Genomic DNA, 27,785 nt, shown 5'->3' on the forward strand with positions numbered 1-27,785 from the left:
ACCCCTGGCATGGATCCCGGGGGCCTGACTCCACTCCTCGTGTCCTGGCAGCATTGATGGGGTCAGGCTGAGCCCGTACTGGGATACTCTCTGCTGCCCCACTCAGCCCCTGGCTGGGCACAGCAGGGCACTGGGTCTGCCTACATTCAGGGGGCCCCTGCAAGCACACGGAACTGGGCAATACCCCCGGACCCTGGAGGCCTGCGTCCCTCAGCAAAGGGATTGGCAGCCCCCATTACATTCAACTCGGCAAATGTTCGAGGCCTCCTCGTGCCGGGCAGTTTCAAGAACTCAGGAAGCATCGGGGACAAAGCTGCTAGAATCCCGGCCCCCGGGGAGCCCACAAGCGCTCTGGGCACATCCTCAGGGCAGAGCTAATGAACGTGAGCAGGAAGCGGTGCTAGGGCCACACCTCCATCTTGCCCGCCATCCCCTAGGTCCAGATCGAGGTCGGAGTCCAGGGCCCCCTCTTCCTCATCCACTTCTGCCTCCCTGTCCTCATCGCCTTCGCCTACCGGTAACACCGAGTAATGATCCAAGTTGATCTGGGGCAGCACCTACGGCGAACAAGACATAGACACCTGGGCTGCAGGGATCCTGGGTGTGAGGACGCGGCACGTGCAGGAAGACAGGTGCCCTCGCGTAGAAGCCCCAGTCCACACCCATGGGCCGTGCAACCCGGGGCAGGCCACATAATTCTCTCTTCCTGCCTGAGTTTCCCCACCTAAACATGGGGGACTATCATAGACGTTGTCTCAGGCTGGTGGGAGGGTTGTGTGAACACACGTGAGGAACCTGGATTGCTGCCTGACACATCAGTAGTGAAACAGGCAAGTCAGAGACGGCTGAGTGCTTATGCTACTGTCACGGACCACAAGACCCACGGCGCCTTCACGCAGAGGCTAGAGTAAAGCCCCTCCCAGCCCAGCCATCCCAGAGTAGCTGGGAGTACACGGGCACGCCACCATGCCTGGCTAATTTTGTATTTTTAGTAGAGACAGGGTTTCGCCATGTTGGTCAGGCTGGACTTGAACTCTTGACCTCAGGTGATCCACCTGCCTCAGTCTCCCAAAGTGCTGGGATCACAGGCATAGCCACCACGCCCGGCCTTCTTTTCCTTTCCTGAGACAGAGTCTCGCTCTGTTGCCCAGGCTAGAGTGCAGTGGGACCATCACAGCTCACTGCAGCCTTGACCTCCTGGGCTCAGATGGTTTTCCCGCCTCAGCCTCTGAGCAGCTGGGACCACAGGCATGCGCCACTGCACTGAATTAATCTAAAAAATTTTTTGTAGAGACATGGTCTCACCATGTTGCCCAGGCTGGTCTCAAACTCTAGGCCTCAAGTGATCCTCCCACCTTGGCCTCCCAAAGTCCTGGAATTATAGGCATGAGCCACTGTGCCCAACCAGGAACTGGATTTTTAATTTCATTTTATTCCAATTACACTTAAACCTAAGCAGCCACATGGGGCTGGCAGCCGCCATCCTGGACAACGCAGCCTGACTCTCCAGGAGACCCTGCCAGCCTCCCACGTACCTCGGCCCGCGCCTTCTTGGCCCTGGCCCTTGACTTCTTAAACTTCCGCATTTCCTCTGCCGAGTCTTTCTGATCGTTGTCCTTTTCTGGGAGAGGGGCAGGTTGGGGAGAAAGGCGTCTGTGGCCGGCATGGTCGCCAGCACACTGCTCTTTGTTGTTCAAGGCACGGCCACTCAGTGGTGGCCATTTATTTGGGGATGAGGTGGGGGACGGCAAAGGTGCTGATGCTTCCAGAAGGAAGCTCAGAGGCGGGAGCTGCACCCCAGCCAGGGAGCACAAGGCCAAGCCCAGCTGCCCAGGGCAGAGCGCTGGTCGGGGCGTCCTCTTTACCTTGTGGCCGGGCTCTGGAGGGTGGGAAAGCCTTCCTGAGCCTGCGGCACAGCGCATGAACCTCAGCCTGCCCTGTCAGGAACACCAGGATGCCACCTGTGGAAAGAATGGGCCCCTCTGTTATCCATCAGTCACTCAACAAACATTTGCTTAGCAAGGAGCACCTGCCAAGCCATGCTCTGAGAGGCAAGGTTCCAGGGATAATGGGGGAGGACAGGAGTACACAGACATAGATGAGCAGGAGGCAGCACCGCCAGACTGAAGGACCTGCCGCCAGGGAGTTCAACAAACACGGCGACCACACAGCCCAGCAGCACCACTCCCAGGAACAGACCCAAAAGCCCTGAGAAGCATGCTCACGCAGAACCCTGCACACCACACCCACGACAGCGCTGGCGCCACGGCTGCCCTGAGACCTGAGGCTGTAGGAAGGCTCACTGCCCAAGCTCCCGCCTCACCTCCTGCCAGCCCCAGTCTCCCAGAGAATGGATGGGAGCCCCAAAAGTCCGTAAGCAGAGCAAGGACAGAGCATCATGAAGCAGCAACCTCGGCTTCCTTGAAGGACGAGGTCAAGCTTGTTGGGAAGCACCCCCACAGCTCCTTGCCTCCCCAACATGAAGAAAGCCAGCCTTGGGCTGGAATTCGGCACACAAGAGTCTCTGGCTAGGCTGGGTGCAGTGCCTCACACCTGTAATTCCAGCATTTTGGGAGGCTGAGGCAGGCAGCTCACCTGAGGTCAGGAGTTCGAGACCAGCCTGGCCAACATGATGAAACCCCATCTCTACTAAAATACAAAAAATTAGCCGGACGTGGCAGTGTGGGACCAGTGTGGGACCTGTAATCCCAACTACTTGGGAGGCTGAGGCAGGAGAATCGCTTGAACCCGGGAGGCGGAGGTTGCAGTGGGCCAAGATCTGCCACTGCACTCCAGCCTGGGCAACAAGAGTAAAACTCCGTCTCAAAAAAAAAGTCTGGCTGGAAGCGATCACAATCTATTCACACAGAAAGGTCACATCCAGGCCGGGCGCTGTGGCTCACGCTTGTAATCCCAGCACTTTGGGAGGCAGAGGCGGGCGGATCACAAGGTCAGGAGATCGAGACCACGGTGAAACCCTGTCTCTACTAAAAATACAAAAAATTAGCCGGGCGTGGTGGCGGGCGCCTGTAGTCCCAGCTACTCTGAGAGGCTGAGGCAGGAGAATGGCGTGAACCCGGGAGGCGGAGCTTGCAGTGAGCCGAGATCGCGCCACTGCACTCCAGCCTGGGTGACAGAGCGAGACTTCGTCTCAAAAAAAAAAAGAAAGAAAGGTCACATCCATTTCAGTAACATGAGGTGGGTAACGGAGCAGGTATGATGGGGACAAGGCAGAACTGTGAAGGGTATCCGTGACTCTTGGGGGGATGTGCCTGTTCCCCTGCAGTGTCTATGGTCACCTGCCAGCACTGGCCCAGGCCCTGTGGGTTTTTCTGCTTATCAGATGGGGACAGATGGCAAACTCTACCATCTGGTAGCTGCTGAAGCCTCATAGTATTTTGAGTGGAATAAGGCAGGACAGGTGTCGTGAACACTCTGGAATAAGTGAGGAAGCCGAGGCCTGGCAGGGACAAGGGACTTTTTTGAGCCACTCGGAGATGGGCCCTCCCACACTCGTGCCTTCAGCGAGGGTTTAGGAAGGGAGGCTTCCCTCCCCTGACCCGGCCAGGGCCTCACCTGCAGGCAGCATCCGGTGGATCTTGCAGACCTTCCGGAAGCACTCGCCACTGTAGTCTTCCAGCGGCGTCCGCTTGTTGAAATGCACAGTCACTGGGAACTGCCTGGATTCCACCTGTGGGACGCCCAGGAAGGCATGGGGAGTGGGGGGGCACGGGCTTCGGCCCAGGGCTGCCTTCCCTTTCCCCATTATTCCGAATCAAGGTTTCTAACAACCCCTCCAAGCTGCTGTCAATCCCCCACGTGACCAAGTGAGGTCTCTCAGGAGGCTCCCGACACCAGGGCATCCTTGTGCCATCCGAGCACAAAGAGGACATGGGACCCCGCGTTACCTTGATGACTGGGGGCGGCTTGGCGAAGAGCCGCGGGTTCTGGGTGAAGTCCTCCACCCGCAGCGTGGCCGACATGATGAGCAGCTTGAGTGGCAGGTTCCTCTGCGGGAGGACAGGCTCGGTGACCATGGCCCCAGGACCACAGCTAGGTCTGAAGCCTGGGAAATCGTCACGGGGGTGCCCTGCTGCCCACCCCATTTCCAGCCCCCACCCTCTGCCCCTTTCTGGATGCCAAAGGCTCCTTGGAGAAAGTGAGTCAATAGTGGGACCTGCCGCTCCCAGGGCGGTGGCTTGTTCCAGGGGGTCTTTCAGAGTCAGGCTTTGATGGTGGAATATGAGGCAGGCGGGCTGAGACGGGAACCCACCCAACCCAGCTCCCACCTGACACCAAGATTCACCGAGTATCTGTGCTGGAGGCTCAGGGAAGAGCTGCCTGATTCTCTGGGGTCTGTTGGGGGTGGGAGAGAGCTCCCGAGAGCTCCCTGGTCCCCAGGCCGCTCAGCAATGCCTAATGGCCTCATGGTGAGCTCTGCTTCAAGCCCTTGCTGCCTTTGCTGCTACGAAACCCCAAACCCAGAAGCTAAGGAGTGGCCAGAGCACCTCTGTGGGAGGCATGACACCCAGCATAGGCCCCTCTCTTGCCCCACAGTGACCGTCCCTGTCTGCCTCAGCCCCGTGCCTTCCTGACCCCACCTCACCCTCTCTGCTTGGCCACCCCAGACTCCCTGATGCCTCCAAAGACATAAACCAAGACCACAGTGAGATGTCACTGTCCACCCACAGGGATGTCTAGAATAACAGAAATGGAACAGGACAAGTGTTGGCAGGATGTGGAGAAACTGGAAGCTCTGACACTGCTGGTGGGGAAGTACCATGGAATTCTGCAGCCGCTGCGGGAAATCATTTGCAAATGGTTACACACAGAGTGACCATGGTGCAGCTTCTTGGGAGGCTGAGGCAAAAGGATTCCTTAAGCCCAGAAGGTCGGGGTTGTAGTGAGCTGTGATTGCACCACTGCACTCCAGCCTCAGTGACAATGAGACCCTGCCTCGAAAAAAAACAAAAACAAAAACCACCACCACCAAAAACCGTAAAAGGCACAGGGTTTCTTTTTGTTTTTATTTTTCAGATGAAGTCTCACTCTCTCACCAAGGCTGGAGTGCAGCGGGGCGATCTCGGCTCACTGCAAGCTCCACCCGCTGGGTTCAAGTGATTCTCCTGCCTCAGCCTCCCGAGTAGCTGAGATTACAGGCATGCGCCACCAGGCCTGGCTAATTTTTTGGTTTTTCAGTAGAGACAGGGTTTCACCATGTTGGCCAGGCTGGTCTTGAACTCCTGACCTCAAGTGATCCACCCGCCTCAGCATCCCACGATGCTGGGATTACAGGCGTGAGCCACCGCACCCGGCCTAGGGTTTATTTTTGGATTGATGAGTGACAAAATGTAAAACTGTGGTGATGGCTGCACACTCTGTGAATGGACTAAAAACCACTGAATTGTACATCTGAAAGGACAAATGATATGAAATGTGAATCACAGTCCAATAAAGCTTGTTACCGAAAGAAAAAAGGCACCAGGCAGATGCCCGCCCCAGGACCTTTGCACTGCTCTCCTCCAGTCAGACTTCTCCTCGCTCTGCGATGCACGCCACTCACTCCCTCCCTCATTCAGCCCTCCGCTTGAGCTCAGAGGTCACCTTTTGGGTGAGGCCCTCGCTAGCCCTGCATCCTCCCTCCACTGCCCCCGGCTTTGTCTGTTACTGGCTCACATACTCTGAGTCTGCGTCCTGCCTGCCACCTTTGCTGAAGTGGAGGCCCCAGGAGGGCAGGAACTGTTAGAACAAGACAGCGTCTTGTTCACTGTCGATTTTCAGGGCCTTGAATGTGGCCAGGCTCGTAGCATATGTGGAGCGCAGGCCCCTCTCCCCGCCGGGAGGGTGGGACAGGCCTACTGCATGGAGCCCCGCCCCAGGGTGGCACCCACCAACTCAGCAGGCCCCTGTGTCAGGTTGGGGCAGGGAGATGGAGAAAGAGGCCCTGTGGAGCCCCTCTCAGAGCTCCGGGAGCCTGACCCTTGGCTGGGCAGGCCCACCCGCTCTACTGATCCCAGAGGCCTCATCAACCAGCCCCATTGCGCCTGGCCAGGCATCAACACTTCTCCTGAGCCTCTTGCTTTGGATGGGGAGAAGGACACCAGTTTATGAGGCTGGTGCTGGGGCAGTGGGGAGGGGATCACACAGGGGCTGTTCCAAGATTCACAGCCCAGGGAGACCTTGTGCTCGGGGGACCTGCTCATGGCAGCAGCCCAGGGTACAACAGGGAACAGGTGAAGGGAGCCCAAGCCTCTGACAGAGCTGGGGGGGCCCAGGGCTCAGGGCTCCCCAGCACCCGCCTCCTGTGCTACCTTGGCCCGGAGAGTCACAATGCGGGACAGGAGGCCGATGAGGATGTCGGTGTACACGCTCCTCTCGTGGGCCTCGTCGATGACCACCACCTTGTACCGCAGTAGCAGGAAGTCCTGGGGGGAGGTCCAGGGGTAAGGCCCACCCTTCCAGCCTGAGCCCCAAGGGCCGCTTCACATCCCAGAACCCCCACTTAAGGAGACAGTGTGAGAGGAAGGGCAGCTGCTCTTCATCAGAGGTGAGCTGCTCAACTCGAATGCCCGCAGGGCGGGAGGGCAGGTGGGAAATGGACATGAGATGTGGGGTGAGGCTGCGGGCAGTCAGCCAGCAGGTGCTGCACAGACAGGGGCCACCCAGACCCAAACTGCATCCACCGCCACCCCCAGGAGTCCCAGTGGCCTCAAAGCCAAGAGGGCTGGAATCACCTTTGCCATCCCCCTGGGAGACTGGCCCTGCCCAAGGGGATGTCACAGCCAGCACAGAGCACAGCTTCTTCACCAGACAGCAGTCCCCCACCCAGGCCCTGCATGCTTTCTGGACACACATGCCACCCACTTGACCGAATGGCCGGCTCCCTAGGAAGCGTGGGGTGCTTCTCCAAGGCCCAAGTGGGCTGACCGGGGAGGCAGCAGCTGGGGTTCCAATTTACAAACGGAAAGTCCTTGGGATGCAGCTTCTGTGGCCAGGGACCGTGAAGACGCTCAAGGGCAAGGCCCAGCGGCCCCTCCCCTGTCCCTCAGCCTGAGGCTGGTACCCCACTCCGAGTCTGGTGCTGCCCCTCACCAAACGCAACTGGACTCGAAGCTCCCAAGAGGGGGCTATGTCTGGGTCCCCCGCAGGGCAGAGCCTGCACACCACAGGCGTTCAGTACACCCTGGGCAAGGTATGAACTCTGAGTCAGTCATAATAAAAATATAAGTTCACATTTCATGAGCACCTTCTAGGTACGGGCCACTGTGCTAAGCTGTTAGCACGCACTCTACAACTTCCACTTCAAAACGATTCTCTGAGGAATGCACCAACATACTCATCAAGAAACTGAGCTTGGAGAGGTTAACTAACTCACCCAAAGTCACACAGCAGCAGCGTGGGAGTGCTGGATCAACAGGTGGCTCGCCGGCTGCTCAGATCCCAGGTAACATCCTAGCACCCCGCCCCCATGCCCACTGGCCTTGCTCTGTGAGCCAGGATCCGCAACCAACCTTCTGGATTTCTTTGAGCAGCACACCATCTGTCATGAACTTGATTCTGGTCTCCTCTGTCACATTTCCTTCATACCGGATCTGGTAGGAGACGACCCTGTGTGGGCAGAGTTCGGTTTAGGGCAGAGCCGTGCCTGGCTGGGGCTGTCGCCACGGGGCCACTACAAGGCAGGCCGTGGAGCAGGCAGGCGGCTTGAGGGCAGGGCCCGCCAGCAACCCGAAACAAGTCCCAGACATCTCCCCAGTCCACTCTCCCCCTCCAAAACCCTGGTTTCTGAAGGGAACGGAAGGAGCTGTTGAGGGCAGCTGAGGAGCCAGGCCCTGAACACCTCGGCCAGAGCCCTCCTCGAATGGCGACTAGGCCAGGAGACGCCGGGGAGACCTGCACATGGGCTGGAGTGTGTTCCGGAGACTTCACAGACTTGGCAACTATCATCGGGGTACTGCAGCTGTGTGTGTTTCACAAAAAGTCCTTGTCTTAATTCAAAAATTAGCCTGGTGTGGTGGTGCGCACCTGTAGTCCCAGCTACTCAGGAGGCTGAGGTGGGAGAATTACTTGTGCCCAAGAGGTTGAGGCTGCACTGAGCAAAGATGGCACCACTGCACTCCAGCCTGGGTGACAGAGCCATCTCAAAAAAACAAAAAATGGCTCACGCCTGTAATCCCAGCACTTTGGGAGGCCAAGGTGGGTGGATCACCTGAGGTGAGGAGTTCAAGACCAGCCTGGCCAACATGGTGAAACCCCATCTCTACTAAATACAAAAATTGGCCGGGCACCTGCAATTCCAGCTATTAGGGAGGCTGAGGTAGAATTGTTTGAACCCAGGAGGCAAAGGTTGCAGTGAGCCAAGATCACACCACGGAACTCCAGCCTGGGTGACAAAGTGAAATTCCGTCTCAAAAAAAAAAAGAAAAAAAAATTAGTTCTTATCTCTCAGATCTGTACAGCAAAATATTGAGGATAAAATAAGGTATCTAAGATTTGCTTCTAAACAGTGATGGGGAGGGGGGCCAGGAGGAGAGTACAGACCCAACAGGGTAGGGCAGGAGTTGACAATTATTACAACTGGGTCTTAGGTACCTGGGGGCTCATTATACTATCCTTTCTACTTATGTATATGCCCCCACTTTTTTTTTTTTTTTTGAGATGGAGTCTCACTCTTGTTGCCCAGGCTGAAGTGCAATGGCATGATCTCGGCTCATGGCAACCTCCGCCTCTCGGGTTCAAGCGATTCTTCTGCCTCAGCCTCCCGAATAGCTGGATTACAGGCATGTGCCACCACACCCGGCTAATTTTTTTGTATTTTTAGTAGAGATGCGTTTTCTTCATGTTTGTCAGGCTAGTCACAAACTCCCAACCTCTGGTGATCCGCCTGCCTCGGCCTCCCAAAGTCCTGGGATTACAGGCGTAAGCTGCCATGCCCAGTCCCCCAATTTTTTTTTTTTTTTTTTTTTTTTCTGAGACGGAGTCTCACTCTTTCGCCCAGGCCAGACTGCAGTGGCGCTATCTCAATCTCGGCTTACTGCAAGCTCCGCCTCCTGGGTTCACGCCATTCTCCTGCCTCAGCCTCCTGAGTAGCTGGGACTACAGGTGCCCACCACTGTGCCCGGCTAATTTTTTGTATTTTTTGAAGAGACAAGGTTTCACCGTGTTAGCCAGGATGGTCTCGATCTCCTGACCTCGTGATCCACCTGCCTCGGCCTCCCAAAGTGCTGGGATTACAGGCGTGAGCCACCGCACCCGGCCACCCAGTCCCCAAACTTTTATAATATTTAACAAGTTAAAAAGAGGATGAGGCAGCTTTTTCTAGACGCCCGCTGACTATGCACAGAATTGTCCAGGAGGATGTGCAGGAGATGGGCAGTGGTGGCTGCTACTGGAGAGGAGGCAGGGCATTGGGTGAGAAGGGGCCCCCAGTACTCCATCCCTGCCTTAGTGTCCTCCCAGCCTAATGTACAAAGACAACAAGTCCCCCGACTGGCATGCTGACCCAGGAGCTGGTGGCTCTGTCTGGTCCACCACCATGTCCTGAGAGCCCAGGACGGGCCTGGCACACTAGACGCTGCCTAGTAACATCTGATGAGTGGGCAGATGAGGCAGGCTCTCACTCTGTGCTCTTTTGTGCCTTCTGGATCTGAGACCATGTTGGACATGTTAGACACAGGCCTCTGCATTATAAACACATGCTCCCAGCCATTGTAAAGCAAGTGCTATATCTGCCTGCTCAAGGTTACTTTCCAAAGCAACTTTCCTACAGACTTACTGCCAGAAGACTTTTTTTTTTTTTTTTTTGAGACAGAGTTTCACTCTTGTCGCCCATGCTGGAGTGCAATGGTGCGATCTTGGCTCACAGCAACTTCCGCCTCCTGGGTTCTCCTGCCTCAACCTCCCGAGTAGCTGGGATTACAGGCATATGCCGCCACACCTGGCTCATTTTGTATTTTTAGTAGAGACAGGGTTTCTCCATGTTGGTCAGGCTGGTCTCGAATTCCCGACCTCAGGCGATCTACCCGCCTCGGCCTCCCAAAGCGCTGGAATTACAGGCGTGAGCCACCACACCCGGCCAAGATTTTGTACTTTAGAACCTTGAGTTTTAGATTAACCCGGCAATGCTAGGTACTAGCTCCGTGACTGCCTGCATCTGGCCCCCTGCTCTGTTCTTGAGCCCCTGGATGGGCCACTGTGTCCCCTCGGCACACTATGCAGGATGTAAGCCTGCTTGGAGGCCCCCTGCTTGGGCAGGTCCTGGAAGGCTGTCTCCCACAATGATTCCCAGTGCTACATGCAGAGGTGACACTCCACCCAGCACCCTCGGCACAGATGCTGCTCACCTCCTCCTGGGCTTCCCATGTCTGGGCAAGGCCACAGGACCACCCCATAGTCCGCCCCAGGAAGTAGAGCCCTCACCGCTGGGACAGATTCATCTCCTTGGCCACTCGCTGGGACATGGCCATGGCGGCCACTCGGCGGGGCTCTGTGACACCGATGATGCTGTCTTCACTGGGGGAGGAAGAACATGGCCATCAACAGTACGCGGCCCCACCTGCTCATCCCAAAGCCTCATGCAGTTCCACAGCAAGATTTGCCATACTGACCTGGCGCTCACCCAGGGGCCGTGGGAAACAATGCCAGGTTGCACTACTTTTAACAGCAAAGGGAACAGCCCAGAGGCCAACAACACACAGAAAATGGTTCGACATTCACCATGCAGCAGACACCAGGCAGCCGCTAGAAGGAACAGGGCCTGGGGGAACCAGGCTGGGAGCTCTGTTTGCCCCAGTCAAGCACAAGCTCTTCCAGACACAGGAACCCGCCAAGCCGATGGATGGGAACATTAACGCCACAGGCCTGCGGCTGCTCTCCCTCAAAAGGCTGTTGACGGGGCTGGCCCTCGCTGGGTGCCTGAACCTGTACAACAGGAGAGCTCCCTCCATTCCCTGTAAGTGCGGGGCCCACTGTGCCCAGGCTGTTTGTGCAAACAGGGTGGTTTATGCCGGACACCTGCTTTCCTTTTAGGCATCTAGGATTTCGTTCCTGCCAGGCAGGGCGGGCTTAGGCGACCCCAGTAACGGCAGTGGACCCTGAATCTCTAACAAGCTTCCCTGGTGAAGGACAGTTCCTGTGTGGCTACTGGAGAATCCAGTGCCTCCTGTGTGAGTCCACCAGGAGGGGACTCTGGAAGCTGGAGCTGGGCTTCCCCAGAACACCCCAGGTGCCACTGCCCTCTGCTGATCGCATCCTTCGCTGTAATATACCATAGCCATGTGCAGGATAACATGCTGAGTCCTGGGAGTCCCTAGTCAATCACCAAACCTGCACATGGTCTTGGGGACCCCAACACACATAGCTCAAAAGTGCCAATAGCAGGCTACACAGTGAAAATAGTAAGCACAGGCTGGGCGGGGTGGCTCATGCCTCTAATCCCATCACTTTGGGAGATCGAGGTGGGTGGATCACATGAGGTCAGGAGTTTGAGACCAGCCTGACCAACATGGTGAAACTGTCTCTTGGCCGGGCGCAGTGGCTCATGCCTGTAATCCCAGCACTTTGGGAGGCCAAGGCAGGTGGATCACGAGGTCAGGAGATGGAGACCATCCTGGCTGACATGGTGAAATCCCGTCTCTACTAAAAATACAAAAAAATTAGCTGGGCGTGGTGGCGGGTGCCTGTAGTCCCAGCTGACTTGGGAGGCTGAGGCAGGAGAATGGCATGAACCTGGGAGGCGGAGCTTGCAGTGAGCCGAGATCGTGCCACTGCACTCCAGCCTGGGCAACAGAGCGAGACTCCATCTCAAAAAAATAATAATAATAATAAAAAAATGAAAAAAAAAAAAGAAACCGTGTCTCTGCTAAAAATACAAAAATTAGCTGGTGTGGTGGCGGGCGCCTGTAATCCCAGCTATTCAGGAGGCTGAGGCAGGAGAATCGCTTGAACCCGGGAGGCGGAGTTGCAGTGAGCCAAGATCACACCACTGTACTCCAGCCGGGGTGACACAGCAACACGCTGTCTCAAAAAAAAAAAGGAAAAAAGAAAATAGTAAGCACATAGCTCTATGTGCCAGGAATTAAGTGTGCTACTCACTTAAGTGTTCACTCACTTAATCCACACGACAATCTTGTGAAGTAGGCGCCATTATTCCCATCTCACAGCTGGGGCCCAGAGAGGTTAAGTAGCTTGTCTGAAGTCACACAGCATGCGCAGGGCAGATCCAGGATTGGATCCTGGGGAGCCCAGGCTCTTATCAACCTTTCGGGGCATCTCCAGTGTCACTGAGGGACCCAGAGAGAACCCTGTGTCCAGCCCCTACCTGCTGTAGCCTGCTTCATAGAGAAACTGAGGCACCTGTGTGGTCTTCCCGCTGCCGGTCTCGCCACACACGATGATGATGGGGTGCTCAGCCACAGCCTCCATGATTACTTGTTCTTCAGAGAGAATTGGGAGCTTCAGCCGTTCTTCCTGGAAGGAGAGGAAGTCAGCACTTAGGAGCAAGACTATAGACAGTGATGTGACCTCCAGGAAGGTGGCAGCTGACACATGGGTGCTGAATAGATGTGCCTGCTGGGGAACAGAGGCCTTGACAGCTGGGGAGGGGACCAGGAGCCATGGTCCGGGAGAGACAGAGACAGGGACCGCATCCTTCAGGACACCAGGCCTGACATTCCCAGGCACAGCTTGGGTGCGGCAGAGCAGTATCTCAGAGATATGGGAACCCTCGGCTGTTGCTGGCAGGAGTCTCAATTAATGGCACAGCCACTTCGATAAATAATCTGGTGCGAATTTTCTCAAAGTTAAGGATGTGTGGCCCTGTGGTTCCTCTCCTAGGTACATATTCCAGAGCAGGGGCTTTCTACATTTTTTCCTATGACTCATGGAAAGAAACACATTTTATATCATAACACAGTACACACACAGGCACGTATATGTATCGTATATGGAAGGAACAGTTCTGTGAAACATGGCTCACCCTAATGTGTATGCAATGGCGCGATCTCGGCTCACTGCAACCTCTGCCTCCTGGGTTCAAGCGATTCTCCCGCCTCAGCCTCCCGAGTAGCTGGGATTACAGGCACATGCTACCACGCCCGGCTAATTTTTATATTTTTAGTGGAGAAGGGGTTTCACCAGGTTGGCCAGGCTGGTCCTGACCTCAGGTGATCCGCCCACCTTGGCCTCCCAAAGTGCCGGGATTACAGGCGTGAGCCACCATGCCTGGCCAACAAGCTCATACCCTTAATTTTGTTCTATTTCTATTCTATTCTATTCCACTTGTTGTATTTATTTACTTTTTGAGACAGAGTTTCACTCTTCTTGTCCAGGCTGGAGTGCAATAGTGTGATCTTGGCTCACTGCAACCTCCACTTCCCGGGTTCAAGTGATTCTCCTGCCTCAGCCTCCCGAGTAGCTGGGATTACAGGCACCCACCACCATGCCCGGCTAATTTTTGTATTTTCAGTAGAGATGGGGTTTCACCACGTTGGCCAGGCTGGTGTCAAACTCCTGACGTCAGATGATTCACCCGCCTCGGCCTCCCAAAGTGCTGGGATTACAGGCGTGAGCCATCGTGCCTGGCGTCCATTTTTTTTTTTTTTAAATATGAGGCCAGGCATGATGGCTCACGCCTGTAATCCCCGTGACTTGAGAGGCCAAGGCAGGGGATTGCTTGAGGCCAGGAATTCAAGACCAGCCTGGGCAACATAGCCAGACTCTGTCTCTACAAAAAAATAAAAATAAAAAAGTTAGTCAGGCATGGTGGCACACATCTGTAGTACCAGCTACTCAGGAAGCTGAGGTGGAAGGACTGCTTGAGCCCAGGAAGTAGAAGCTGCAGTGAACTGTGATCGCACCACTGCACTCCAGCCTGGGTGACACAACAAGACACTGTCTCGAAAAAAAAAAAAAAAAAAAAAAAAAGAAAAGATAAAAAGCTACTCAATTCATGACCCAAAGATGGCTATGACGTCATTTGCAAACACTGCCGAAGAGAAACTTCTGCACATGCGCTCATAGGAGAGGGACAAGAACGTTTAAAACAGCAGTGAATAGGCCGGGCGCGGTGGCTCAAACTTGTAATCCCAGCACTTTGGGAGGCCGAGGTGGGCGGATCACAAGGTCAGGAGATCGAGACCATCCTGGCTAACACGGTGAAATCCCATCTCTACTAAAAAAAATACAAAAAATTAGCCGGGCGTGTTGGCGGGCACCTGTAGTCCCAGCTATTCGGGAGGCTGAGGCAGGAGAATGGCGTGAACCTGGGAGGCGGAGCTTGCAGTGAGCCGAGATCGCGCCACTGCACTCCAGCCTGGGGGGACACAGAAAGACTCCGTCTCAAAAAAAAAAAAAAAAAAAAAAAAACAGCAGTGAAGGCCGGTCATGGTGCTCATACCTGTAATCCCAGCACTTTAGGAGGCCAAAGCGGGCAGACTGCCTGAGCTTGGGAGTTGCCTGAGCTTGGGGGTTCAAGACCAGCCTGGGCAACATGGCAAAACCCTGTCTCTACAAAAAAAATGCAAATTTAGCCAAGCGTAGTAGCGTGTGCCCACAGTCCCAGGCTCCTTGGGAGGGTGAGGCAGGAGGATCACTTGAGCCTTGGAGGCGGAGGTTGCAGTCAGCTGAGATCAAACCTCTGCACTTTAGCCTGGATGACAGAGTGAGACCCTGTCTCGAACAAACAACAAAAACAGCAGTGAAGATAATAGCAAAAAGCTAAAACAACCAACTATCCAGCAACAGAATACTTATCCTGTGCTATATTCGCACCGTGGAATACTCGATAGTGGGGAAAAAAATAAATGAGCCTCAGCTGCCTGCATCAGCATGGATGTATCCCAGGATATAATGCTGAGTAACAAAAAAGCAAACTGGAATAACATAAATGACATGACACCACTTTTAAATACAGGCAAACCTACGGTATGTATTGCTTAGGAATATAGACAGGATGAGAATAGGGAAAAATTCACAAAGAAGAGCAGGAACGGGCCGGGCGCGGTGGCTCACGCTTGTAATCCCAGCACTTTGGGAGGCCGAGGCGGGCGGATCACGAGGTCAGGAGATCGAGACCACGGTGAAACCCCGTCTCTACCAAAAATACAAAAAAAAATTAGCCGGGCGTGGTGGCGGGCGCCTGTAGTCCCAGCTACTCGGAGAGGCTGAGGCAGGAGAATGGCGTGAACCCGGGAGGCGGAGATTGCAGTGAGCCGAGATCGCGCCACTGCACTCCAGCCTGGGTGACAGAGCAAGACTCCGTCTCAAAAAAAAAAAAAAGAAGAGCAGGAACTGAAGTCCCAAGGGATGGCAGGGACACGGGATGGAGGAGGCCAGGCCCCTGAGTGACCGCGCAGAGCAGAACCCCACACCCTCCTTGCCACCAGATGGCACTGCGTGATGACATCACCTAGAAGCAAACGTTTGTGGTGTGAAGCCACTGGCACTTTGGGGTCGTTTGCTAGAGCAGTCAGCTTACCCTGATGAAGACTTTAAAGCAGAAAAATGTACTTAGAATCAGGATCCCAATTCCATTCAGCAGCCAACCATTATACCTCTAGGGATCCAGAGTTCCTATGTGGGCTGTGGGCTTTCCATGCCCCAAATCCTTTCATTGTCTTCACAACCCAGTGAGACACTCATTGTACCAGGAAGGAAACAGGCACAGAGAGGGGGAGCCCCTTCAGTAGCCGGAGTATTCCCATTTTACACATGCGTGGGAAGTGAGCTGGAGAGCAGGGGAATTAGCACTTGATTTCGGGTCAACTGATTCACAGCCCAAACTCTTGTCTGGATCAGGGCAGCCCAGGCCAGGCCCGCTGGTCAGAGGGCAATGGCAATGAAGCTACTGCCGCCGACTTCCAACGCCCCGAGCCTGCCAGGCGTGCCGCCAGACACCCACCCTGCACTGTGATCCTCCTCACGCACCAATCCCTGCCACAGCCTCAAGGGAGGTGCAGTCACTCTCCCCTTTCCTAGATGGGGACATGGAGGCACAGAGAAGGGATGCCCTTGCCCCACTTCACCAGGACGCCCTCTGCACGCCCCTCGCCAGCTAACCTAGATTCTTAATCACAAACACAGGGTGGCGAACCTGCATTTCCGGGGAGCGGTTCACAGGGATGAAGACGGCGGGCTTAGCCAGGGCCCTGGGCAGTGGTGGGGCTGCAGCTGGAGGAGGAGGAACAGGCATCCCAGCCAGCACGGGCTGACTGCTGGGTGCTGGAGCTGGCCGCAGAGGTGCCACTGTGGTCCCCACACCAGCCTCAGCCGGCTCAGCAGCCGGGTCCTCATCCAGCTCCGACTCCTCCTCCAGCTCTGATTCCGACTCCTCTGACTCCTCCTCCTCCTCAGCTGAGGGCCAGCGGCGACGCTTCCGGTGGGCACCGCTGAGGCTGCTGATCTTCTCCTGGCCTGGGGCTACCACCTCGTCAGCCTTCCTGTTGAGATAGCAGAGACTTCAGGCACAGAGGCCCCACCTCAATCTCCAGAGGTCAGGACTCCAGGGCCACACCCCTTTCTGCCTCAGGGCCTTTGCACCTGCTGTTCCACTCCCTGAAACGCCCTTCCTGCAGATACCTCCTCTCACTCCACTGAAGCCTCTGCTTAAGCACCAGCTGTCAGGGAGACTCCCTGACCACATACAGACCCCACATCTCTCCCTTCTCCCCCCACCTCGCTCTTCCCTGCTTCATTTTCTGCTCAGTGCTTCCCAGCGCGGGACACAGATGCACTCACCTAATGACTTCCCATGATTACATCTCCCCCCATGACACTGGGAAGCTCCTTAAGAGAAAGGACTTTATTTCTGTGTGCTGCTGTATCCCCAGGGCCTAGCAGAGAGCCTAGGACAGTCTCTGCACTTGATAAACAGTGACTAACTGACAGTGCTCACAGACATGGGCCAGGCCTCATGTAAATGAGCAGCACGGGCTGAGGAGACCGCAGAGCTGGGTGGGACTGGGTAGGAGGGGCACACAGGCCATTTAAGGGTCAGCAGCTTGATGGGGACACTGCTGGTTTGGCCGGATCGTCCAACTAGTCGAGACTAGGTGGGAATATGAATTCACCTTGTCGCCCAGGACGGAGTGCAGTGGTGCAATTGCGGCTCGCTGTAGCTTCAACCTCCCAGGCTCAGGTGATCCTCCCACCTCAGCCGCCAGAGTAGCTGGGACCACAGGCATGAGCCACCATGCCCAGCTAATTTTTGTATTTTTAGTGGAGATGGGGTTTCACCATGTTGGCCATGCTGGTCTCAAACTCCTGACCTCAGGTGATCCACTCGCCTCGGCCTCCCAAAGTGCTAGGATTACAGGTGTGAGCCACGGCACCCTTCCAGCTTGGTTGTTCTAAGCCACCATTGTTTGCAGTAATTAGTTATGGCAGCGCCAGGAAGCTAACATATTGGCAAACAGCACTCACGCCTTAAAACACGACACAAACCAGTCGGGGGCGGTGGCTCATGCCTGTAATCACAGCATTTTGGGAGGCCAAGGAGGGCAGATCACCGAGGTTGGGAGTTTGAGACCAGCCTGACCAACATGGAGAAACGCCGTCTCTACTAAAAACACAAAATTAGCCGGGCGTGGTGGCGCATGCCTGTAATCCCAGCTACTTGGGAGGCTGAGGCAGGAGAATCGCTTGAACCTGGGAGGTGGAGGTTGCGGTGAGTTGAGATCACGCCATTGCACTCCAGCCGGGGTGACAGAGTGAGACTCCGTCTCAAAAAAACAAAAACAAAACAAAACAAAACAAAAAACACGACACAAACCAAACCAAACAAGACCCGCTGATGGGCCAAATCCAGCCCTTGACCACCTAATGGGAATTTCTGGCCTAATCAGCTGTACAAAAGCTGGAAGAGCTGTAACAAGGGACTCTACACCACAGGAAAACGACATCACTGCAGCGAGAAACTTTGCTGTCCTGGGTGTCGCAGAAGGTTCAGCAGCATCTATGGCCTTTACCCACTAGAGGCATTTAGGATGACAATGAATTTTCAGCCACTCAGGCCACCACAAAGGTATTTTCTCAAATGTTCCACCCCCAGAGGACCGCATAACCTGTGTGCCCTCCCTAGGGGGCCCTGGAGGGAGGGCAGCGTTAGGAAAGGACGGGCCAACTCACTCTTTGGTGCGGTACATGCGGTCCCCAGTGCCCAGCTTGGAGGTGGTATAAAAGAGTCTCATCTCGGCTTCGGAAGCCTGGACTTCACTCAGCTTCTGTAGCATCTCTGCTCGCTGGGAAAGGAAACGAGTGTTACGCATTTGCCATCACGACCCTCTCCTAAGAAGGGAAGTGAGACTCTAATAAAATTTCAGCATCATTAACACCTGGAGTCTTTAAAAATCAGAGGTCAGATCGCAATTCTACTGTTGCATGGTGTTCTTCCACCAACAGACACAGCAAGCTGGCTTTTTTAACCCCTTTTACAGAATCTGGGGTTGTATAAATGAGGTTCTTTGCAGCAGGGCATCGCAGAAGATGATTATGGCCCATCAGATGTCCATCAACAGGAGACGAATAAAGCACAGCTCAGTCATGTACAGCAGCGCTCCCTAGCTGCTCTGAGGAAGGAGGCGGCTTTGTGTGTCTGATGCGAATTGGTCCTGGAGCTACCCTGAGCAATGCTGTGTGCAGGGGGTGGACCCAGTCGGCTTCTTTCAGTTGGGTGAGGGTTTCGTGAGTTTTTACTTTATTGTTCTTGTAATTGTACATATAGGTTTTATATACACTTCCTTTTTTTTTTTTTGAGACGGAGTCTCGCTCTGTCACCCAGGCTGGAGTGCAGTGGCGCGATCTCGGCTCACTGCAAGCTCCGCCTCCCGGGTTCACGCCATTCTCCTGCCTTGGCCTCTCCAAGTAGCTGGGACTACAGGTGCCCGCCACCACGCCCGGCTAATTTTTTGTATTTCTAGTAGAGACGGGGTTTCACCGTGGTCTCGATCTCCTGACCTCGTGATCTGCCCGCCTCGGCCTCCCAAAGTGCTGGGATTACAAGCGTGAGCCACTGCGCCCGGCCTACACACTTCTATGTGTGTATTATACACACACACACATACACACACAGAGCAAGGTATAGCACAGCGGGAAAGGACCCTAAATAGGATTTAAAAATGACACGCTGACCAGGCGCAGTGGCTCACGCCTGCAATCTCAGCACTTTAGGAGGCCGAGGCGGGTGGATCACCTGAGGTCAGGAGTTCAAGACCAACCTAACCAACATGGTGAAACCAGGTCTCTACTAAAAATACAAAAATTAGCCAGGCATGGTGGCGCATGCTTGTGGCACCAGCTACCCAGGAGGCTGAGGCAGGACAATTGCTTGAACCTGGGAGGCAGAGGTTGCAGTGAGCTGAGATCATACCACTGCACTCCAGCCTGGGCGACAGAGCAAGACCTTGTCTCCAAAAAAAACAAAAGAACATGCTCACAGGTGAGTGAGTCTTCCCCCTACTAAGGCTCTGGAGACTGCCCATCCACGACTGCTGGAGAGAGACCCTCAAGCCTCCTGATGCGAAGACACAGCTCCCACGTGCAGTGGCCTCACCAAAAGTCAACCTTGATTCTCATGAAGGCTCCAGGTCAGGGTTCCTCAATCTCAGCACTATTGACATTTAGGGCCAAATAAGTTTTTTTTTTTCTGTGCATTGTAGGCTGTTAACAGCATCCCGTGGCTCCACCCGCCAGATGCCAGCAGCACTCCCAAGTTGTCACAGCCCAAAATGTCTCAAGACACTGCCAAATGTCCCCGGGGCAGCGGGGGGCGGCGCGCAAAACTGTCCCGGATGACAGTCACTGCTACAGATCCAAATACTAGTGTACAAAAAACTCAGATGGCAGAGGAGCATGTTTAAAATAAAATTTTAAGGCTGGGCACAGTGGCTCACGTCTGTAATCCCTGCACTTTGGGAGGCCGAGACAGGTGGGTCACTTGAGGTTGGGAGTTCAAGACCAGCCTGACCAACATGGAGAAACCCTGTCTCTATCAAAAATACAAAGTTAGCCAGGCGTGGTGGCGCATGCCTATAATCCCAGCTGCTCGGGAGGCTGAGGCAGGAGAATCGCTTGAACCCGGGAGGCGGAGGTTGCGGTGAGCCGAGATCATGCCATTGCACTCCAGCCTGGGCAACAAGAGCAAAACTCCATCTCAAAAAATAATAAAATAAAATAAAATAAAATAAAATTTTAAAAATCCAGAAGGTAGGACAAACAACAAACAAACTACAATGGGAAAAAAAAAAACAAGAAAAGGGTGAGGAGTATCCATGAAACAACAGGAAATTTAACCACTTGCTAGATGTTTGATATTAAAATAAAAGATTAGGTGTGCTAATGGTATTCTGGTCATTTTTAAAAGTCTCTACTTACAGAGATACAAATTGAAATATTTATGTATAAAATGCTATGTATAGTGGGTTAAATGGCAGCCTCCCTCAAAGATGTGTTTGTATCCTGGAACTTGCGAACGTGACCCTATTTGGAAAAAAGGTTTTGTAGATGTAATTATGTAATTACGTGAAGGATCTCAAGACGAGATGATCCTGAGTATCTGAGTGCGACCTAAATCCAATGAGAAGCGCCCTTCAAAGAGACACACAGAGGAAAGGCCGAAGGAAGACGGAGGCAGAGATTGGAGTGACGCAGCCACAAGCCAAGGGAACGCCTAGAGCCGCCAGGAGCAGGAAGAGGCCAGGAATGACCCTCCCCTGAGCCCAGTGAGGAGCACAGCCCTGCTGGCGCCTTGATCTCGGACTTCGGGCCTCCTAAGCTGGGAAGGAACGAATTTCTATTGTCCTAAGCCCCTCAGTTTGTGGTCATTTGTATGACATCCCCAGGAAACTAGTACAGATTCACTGTATGTGGGATTTGCTTCAAAATGACCCAGGGGTGGGAAAGTGACCAGCAGTGGAGATGATCCAAGATTGACCAGGGGCTGATCAATGTTGGAGCTGGTGATGGGCACATAGGAGTTCATCATACTGTTCTCTTTACTCTTGCAAATGTTTGAATTTCCCATGACAAACTTTTTTCCTCTATGAAAAAATTAAGGTTGGTCGGGCATGGTGGTCCACGCCTGTAATCCCAGCACTTTGGGAGGCCGAGGCGGGCGGATCACGAGGTCAGGATATCAAGACCATCCTGGCTAACATGGTGAAACCCCATCTCTACTAAAAATACAAAAAAAAAAAAAAAAAAAAAAAAAAAAAAAAAAAAAAAAAATAGCCTGACGTGGTGGCATGCACTTGTAATCCCAGCTACACAGGAGGCTGATGCAAGAGAATCACTTGAACCCAGGAGAACCTAAGATCATTTCACTGCACTCCAGCCTGGGCAACAGAGCAAGACTCCATCTGAAAAAAAAAATTTAAGGTTTAGTAGAGCCAGAAAAGATGTCGGGGGTGGGGGAACAAAACAAAAAAAGAAAACAAAATTAAATTTAAATTTAAAAAGAAAAGAAGAAAAAACAATGAAGGAAAAAAGTTTGACATTCTCCGGAATAGTTCAGTTCAGTTCCTCTGCCGTAGTAGCTGCATTTCAAGTGCTGAACAGCAATACGTGGTTAGTGGCTACCACACTGGAATTTTCCTCATTCCAGAAAGTTCTATCAGTTGCGCCACAGAGACCCCCTCAGGAAGAGAGAGACCCCCCATCTCTCTCTATGCTGGAGAGCCACTTGCAGACCCTGCCCGAGTAGGGCATACCTGGCTCTTTTTCTCCTTCTGTTCTAAGATTTTCTGCAGCACTTTCTTCTCCTTCTTGGTCAGAGGCTTCTTCTCCTTCTTCGACAGGGGAGGGGCTTTGGTCTTCTTTTTCTTCTTCCCCGGTAGAACCAGCGCGTTGCTTGCATCAACTCCCTTCAACGTGTCCTTGTCTGAAAGAGCACAGTTATTAAGGCCCCATTCTCCTTGAGGTAGCTCTGGTCCCGCCTCCCAGAGGCCCCCTGACCTGCATGGGGGCCTCCTGAGCCTGCACACAGGAACAGGGGGGTCTGTGAGGTCAAATCTATTTTCATAACAATACTATGATGTTCTCAAGGCCAGGCACAGGGGCTCATGCCTGTAATCCCAGCACTTTGGGAGGCTGAAGCAGGTGGCTCACTTGAGGTCAGGAGTTCAAGACCAGCCTGGCCTACATGGCGAAATGCTGTCTCTACTAAAAATACAAAAATTAGCCAGGTGTGGTGGTGGGTGCCTGTAATCCTAGCTATTTGGGAGGCTGAGACAGGAGAATCTCTTGAAACTGGGAGGTGGAGGTTGCAATGAGCTGAGATCGTGTCACTGCACTCCAGCCTGGGTGACAGAGTGAGACTCCGTCTCAAAAAAAAAAAAAAAAAACCCCAAAAAAAACCAATATTATGATTTTTCTCTTGTTTTTTTGAGACAGTATCTCACTTTATCCCCCAGACTAGAGTGCAGTGGTGCGATCTCAGCTCACTGCAACCTCCGCCTCCCAGGTTCCAGCAATTCTCTTGCCTCAGCCTCCTGAGTAGCTGGGATTACAGGCATGTACCACCACGCCCCAGCTAATTTTTGTATTTTTAGTAGAGACGGGGTTTTACCATGTTAGCCAGGCGGTCTCGAACTCCTGACCTCAAGTGAGCCACCCGCCTCAGCCTCCCAAAGTGCTGGGATTACAGGCGTGAGCCACCGCGCCCAGCCTGATGTTCTCTTAAGAGTGTAAGGTGGGGCCGGGCGCGGTGGCACATGCCTGCAATCCCAGCACTTTGGGAAAATCACCTGAGGCCAGGAGTTGGGGACCAGCCTGGCCAACATGGCAAAACCCTGTCTCTACAAAAAATACAAAAACTAGCCAGGTGTGATGGCATGCACCTATAATCCCAGCTACACAGGAGGCTGAGGCACGAGAACTGCTTGAACCCAGGAGGTGGAGGTTGCAGTGAGCAGAGATCATGCCACTGCACTCCAGCCTAGGTGACAGAACGAGGCTCTATTTCAAAAAAAAAAGAAAAGAAAGTATATAGTGGACTAGGCTAAGTTTCTGTCATATCTATTTCTAAACATAATAGTTTGAAAGTATACAATCTAGACAATTTTAGAAAAATTCAGTTATCCCAGCACTTTGGGAGGCCGAGGCGGGCGGATCACGAGGTCAGGAGATCGAGACCACAGTGAAACCCTGTCTCTACTAAAAATACAAAACAATTAGCCGGGCGTGGTGGCGGGCGCCTGTAGTCCCAGCTACTCGGAGAGGCTGAGGCAGGAGAATGGCGTGAACCCGGGAGGCGGAGCTTGCAGTGAGCCGAGATCGCGCCACTGCATTCCAGCCTGGGCGACAGAGCGAGACTCCGTCTCAAAAAAAAAAAAAAGAAAAATTCAGTTATCATATCACTCTTCAACTCCACCAACTGCAGAATCTTAGGTAAGACAGACCTTAGCAAGTACCTGGGTCTGCCTGATGTCTGATGCTGGGGTTTGCTCTCTGGTGTTCCTGTGTGGGGAGGATCTGATTCTTTGATTAACCATTCGGTTTCTACGTCTTTATGTTACAAAGAGGACAGGTTTTGTGACCCTAATTAATTAAGTACAATGAGCTGGGTGCGGTGGCTCACGCCTGTAATCCTAGCACTTTGGGAGGCCGAGGCAGGCAGATCACCTGAAGTCAAGAGATTGAGCCACTGCACTCCAGCCTGGGGACAGAGCAAGGCTCCATCTCAAATAAATAAATAAATAAAAGAAGGTAATCTGAGTCATGTTCTTATAAGATTCCTCTGGACCCTGAGAAAGGCAGGGATACATGGAAATGTCCTGTTCTGATGTGAGAAACATCTTTCCCCAAATCTCTGGGTCTGAGAGACCTCAGCCCTTCTGCTCAAGTGGTCCAGTTCCAAGTGTCAGCCCAGTGTCTACGGCCGTCTTTGAGGTGCCATCCTGAATTGTCACTGCCATCGTAACGGTTGTCACCTGTCCCGGGACACACCTCACCTCTGTAACCTTTCTTTACTTTTCAAAGCAACATATTTTCCCAAATTACCATCTCCAAAACTCTGATAGGAGGTAAGACGGCTACTGCAGGTTAAATATCCCTTTCCAGAAATGCTAGGGACCAGACGTGCTTTAGATTTAGGAATATCTGTATTCTATTCACTGGTTGAGCATCCCTAATCTAAAAATTTGAAATCTGGAATGCTCCAGTGAGCACTTCCTTAAGTGTCATGTTGACACTCAAAAACTGTTGAATTTTGGAGTATTTTGGATTAAGGCTGCTCAACGTGTGCTACTGGTCCCATTCTGTGGACGTGAAAACGAAGGCACAGAGATGTTAGGGGATCTGCCTCAACTCCCAGCCTGTCTGTGGAACTTTTTTTTTTTGAGATGGAGTCTCGCTCTCTCACCCAGGCTAGAGTACAGTGGCGCGATCTTGGCTCACTGCAACCGCCGTCTGCTGGGTTCAAGCCATTCTCCTGCCTCAGCCTCCTGAGTAGCTGGGACCACAGGTGCCCACCACCACAACTCCTCTGCTCTAAACGCTCCCATGGCTGCCCTCTCCCGTAGAGAAAAAGCCCCAGTCCTCGCCAAGACCGCAGTCCAGGCCCGACCTGCCCTGGCCACCTGTTTTTTTTCTCATCTCCAGGCAGTCACTCAGGTCTCCTTCAGATCTTGACTCTAACAAAGTGATGTCTTCTCCAGCAACTCTATGGGATGCTGCAACCCACCCAATGACCTCTTCTGTTTTATCTGCTCACTGTATCCACAGAACTTTCTATATGTTTATTCTTTGCTTGTCTCCTCCTATACAGCAGGTAAACTCAGGGATTTTCTAAAAATCTCCCTTTCTGCTATGTCTCCAGTGCCTAGAATAGTACCTAGCATGTAATAAGGGCTACTACTAAAAAGGGGTCTGAGAGAAATGTCAGCCAGCCTGGAGCTGAGCAGACAAGACTGGGCTGAAAATACACATTTGGGGGTCGCTGGAGATTATAAAGAGATTATAATCGAAGTGATAGGAACGGATGGAACTACTCCTATTTTTTTGCCAAATTCTCCATGTTACTATTTGAGGGCGGGAGAAATCCCGGGCATTCCATATACACTGTTAAAACTAGGCTGTCACTAAGCCCCTCTCCTTTGGATCATTTGGAATGGGGGAACCCATTCCCCCATTCCAGATGATCCATTCCACCCATCTGGGATCCCCACCCGAGTCCTGAAGGCAGGGCACAGGCCGCCCTGGGAAATCCCCGAAATCCAGCCCCCGTCCGGGGATGTCTTACCCTCCAGTTCCAGCTGCACGGGGGGCGGTTCGGGGGGGCCCTTCGAGGGGCCGGGGCCCGCCTGCTGGCGCCCCTTGATGTTGTACCGCCGGCGCAGCTTCCCCATGGCGACTAGGTCCGGATGGGCGCTCCAGCGGGCCGGACCAGCAGAGCAATCCGAAACCCAGCCCACGTGGGTTCTCAGACCACCATCTCCGGCCGTGAGACTTCCGGGGTTGCGTTATCGCGAGAGCTGTAACTGACTTTGCAGCTGAGGGGCGGGGTTGGAAGAGAAACCTAGCGGAGAGGCGGAGCTGGGCCAGGCAGGGGGCGGGGCTATTTAGAGAAGTAGGCGGGGCCTGAGGTCCCAGCGCAGGCCCATGTTTTAAGTCCGGGGCTGTTCTTGCTCGGGGTAGTCTCGGTTTAAATATGACTTATATCTACTGATACTAATTTGGCTGCTTGGGAGTGGAAGTGTTTTGCCACCTTTTAAAATATACCCCGCCCCGAGTACTCCAAACTTCTTCCTCCCAACCCTGGTTTGCGCATCTGCATTTTCTGATACTCCTACAAGAAACGTATTAGTCGTGTAGTTTTAAAAAGGCAGCAAATATTTCCATCACAGGGATAGATGGAAGATCTAAAAGGCGGACTCTACGGGCGCGGTGGCTCACGCCTGTAATCCTAGCACTTTTGGAGGCCGAGGCGGGTGGATCACGAGGTCAGGAGTTCAAGACCAGCCTGGCCAAGATGGTGAAACCCCTGTCTCTACTAAAAATACAAAAAAAAGTTAGCTAGGCCTGGTGGCGGGCGTCTGTAATCCCAGCTACTCGGGAGGCTGAGGCAGAGAATTGATTGAACCCGAGAGGTGGAGGTTGCAGTGAGCCGAGATTGCACCACTGCACTTCAGCCTGGGCGACAGAGCTAGACTCTGTCTCAAAAAAAAAAAAAAAAATTAAAGTTGTCTATTAGATAACTTTAAATTCCCATTACCGCATCACATAGTAACACACTGGGAAACAATGCGTTATTATTATTATTATTGTTGTTATTATTATTATTTTTGAGACAAGGTCTGGCTTTGTTGCCCAGGCTGGAGTGTAGTGGAGCAATCTCGGCTCACTGCAACCTCTGCCTCCCAGGTTCAAACGATTCTCCTGCCTCAGCCTTCCGAGTAGCTGGGACTACAGGTGCCCCCCACCACCCCCGGCTAGTTTTTGTATTTTAGTAGAGACGGAGTTTCACCATGTTGGCCAGGCTGGTCTCAAACTCCTGACCTCAGGTGATCTGCCTGCCTCGGCCTCCCAAAGTGCTAGGATTACAGGCGTGAGCCACCACGCCCGACTTTTTTTTTTTTTTTAAGCGACAAGATCTCGCCCTGTGGCCCAGGCCAGAGTGCAGTGGTACAATCACCACTCATTGAAGCCTTGACCTCTCCTCCCACCTCAGCCTCCTGAGTAGTTAGGACTACAGGCACACACCACCACGACCAGCTAATTTTTCTATTTTTTTGTAGAGATGCTGTCTCCCTATGTTGCTTAGACTGGTCTCAAAATCCTGGGCTCAAGGGATCCACTTGTCTTGGCCTCCCAAAGTGCTGGAATTACAGGCATAAGCCACCGCGAAAGGCCTTAATGACATTTAAAAAAAATCATAATTAGCGTATCAAATCTGTGGGGTTTTTTGTGTGTTGGCTTGTTTTTGTTTTTTTGAGACAGAAATCTCCCTCTGATGCCCAGGCTAGAGTGTAGTGGAGCAATCTCGGCTCACTGCAACCTCCACCTCTCGGGTTCAAGCGATTCTTCTGTCTCAGCCTTCCAAGTAGCTGGGATTACAGGCACCCACAACCATGCCCATCTAATTTTTGTATTTTTAGTAGAGATGGGGTTTCACCATGTTGGCCAGGATGGTCTCAAACTCCTGACATCAAGTGATCCACCCACCCTGGCCTCTCAAAATGATGAGATTACGGGCCTGAGCCACCGCACCCAGGCTCAAATCTGTATTTTTATGGATTTTGTTGCTTAGGATGACAGTGATCTAAAGTTTCTTCTTTAAATATGTTTATTTAAATAAATTAAAAGTTTAAGAAACGTTTAAAAAATGTTAAGTAGCGGCCGGGCGCGGTGGCTCACGCTTGTAATCCCAGCACTTTGGGAGGCCGAGGCGGGCAGATCATGAGGTCAGGAGATCGAGACCACAGTGAAACCCCATCTCCACTAAAAATACAAAAAATTAGCCGGGCGTGGTGGCGGACCCCTGTAGTCCCAGCTACTCGGAGAGGCTGAGGCAGGAGAACGACGTGAACCTGGGAAGCGGAGCTTGCAGTGAGCCGAGACTGCGCCACTGCACTCCAGCCTGGGGGACAGAGCGAGACTCCGTCTCAAAAAAAAAATAAATAAATAAAAAATAAAATAAAATGTAATATATCAATGAATTACCTTCCAGAAGGTATAGACCATCCTAGACAGCAAGAAGAAGGCAGATACGTAACAGCATGGATGAATCTCACAAAGATAAAGTTGAACAAAAGCCAGGTATGGTGGCTCACACCTGTAATTCCAGCACTTTGGGA

At 53.0% G+C, this 27,785-nt stretch overlaps 1 protein-coding gene across 3 annotated transcripts in view; it reads right to left on the reverse strand.

The window, feature by feature from the left end:
- The window catches only part of DHX37 (DEAH-box helicase 37), a 44,163-nt gene extending 18,684 nt beyond the window's left edge, over positions 1 to 25,479 (reverse strand). For 2 of the 3 annotated variants that reach the window (XM_063614749.1, XM_055236222.2), the window contains exons 1-13: positions 25,232 to 25,467; positions 21,702 to 21,871; positions 18,124 to 18,236; positions 16,091 to 16,436; positions 12,320 to 12,468; positions 10,420 to 10,512; positions 7,512 to 7,608; positions 6,312 to 6,425; positions 3,909 to 4,010; positions 3,577 to 3,691; positions 1,866 to 1,961; positions 1,536 to 1,621; positions 413 to 557 (exon numbers count right to left, since the gene is read on the reverse strand). In XM_063614749.1, the coding sequence (XP_063470819.1) occupies positions 413 to 557; positions 1,536 to 1,621; positions 1,866 to 1,961; positions 3,577 to 3,691; positions 3,909 to 4,010; positions 6,312 to 6,425; positions 7,512 to 7,608; positions 10,420 to 10,512; positions 12,320 to 12,468; positions 16,091 to 16,436; positions 18,124 to 18,236; positions 21,702 to 21,871; positions 25,232 to 25,337 (1,732 nt within the window). In that variant the 5' untranslated portion in view covers positions 25,338 to 25,467. Of the gene's footprint in view, positions 1 to 412; positions 558 to 1,535; positions 1,622 to 1,865; positions 1,962 to 3,576; positions 3,692 to 3,908; positions 4,011 to 6,311; positions 6,426 to 7,511; positions 7,609 to 10,419; positions 10,513 to 12,319; positions 12,469 to 16,090; positions 16,437 to 18,123; positions 18,237 to 21,701; positions 21,872 to 25,231 lie in introns of all 3 variants that reach the window. The other variant, XM_055236224.2, reaches the window with a different exon arrangement.
- Between the last annotated feature and the right edge of the window lie 2,306 nt (positions 25,480 to 27,785).

This window comes from Symphalangus syndactylus, chromosome 13 (genome assembly GCF_028878055.3).
Source record: "Symphalangus syndactylus isolate Jambi chromosome 13, NHGRI_mSymSyn1-v2.1_pri, whole genome shotgun sequence".
Taxonomy (NCBI): domain Eukaryota; kingdom Metazoa; phylum Chordata; class Mammalia; order Primates; family Hylobatidae; genus Symphalangus; species Symphalangus syndactylus.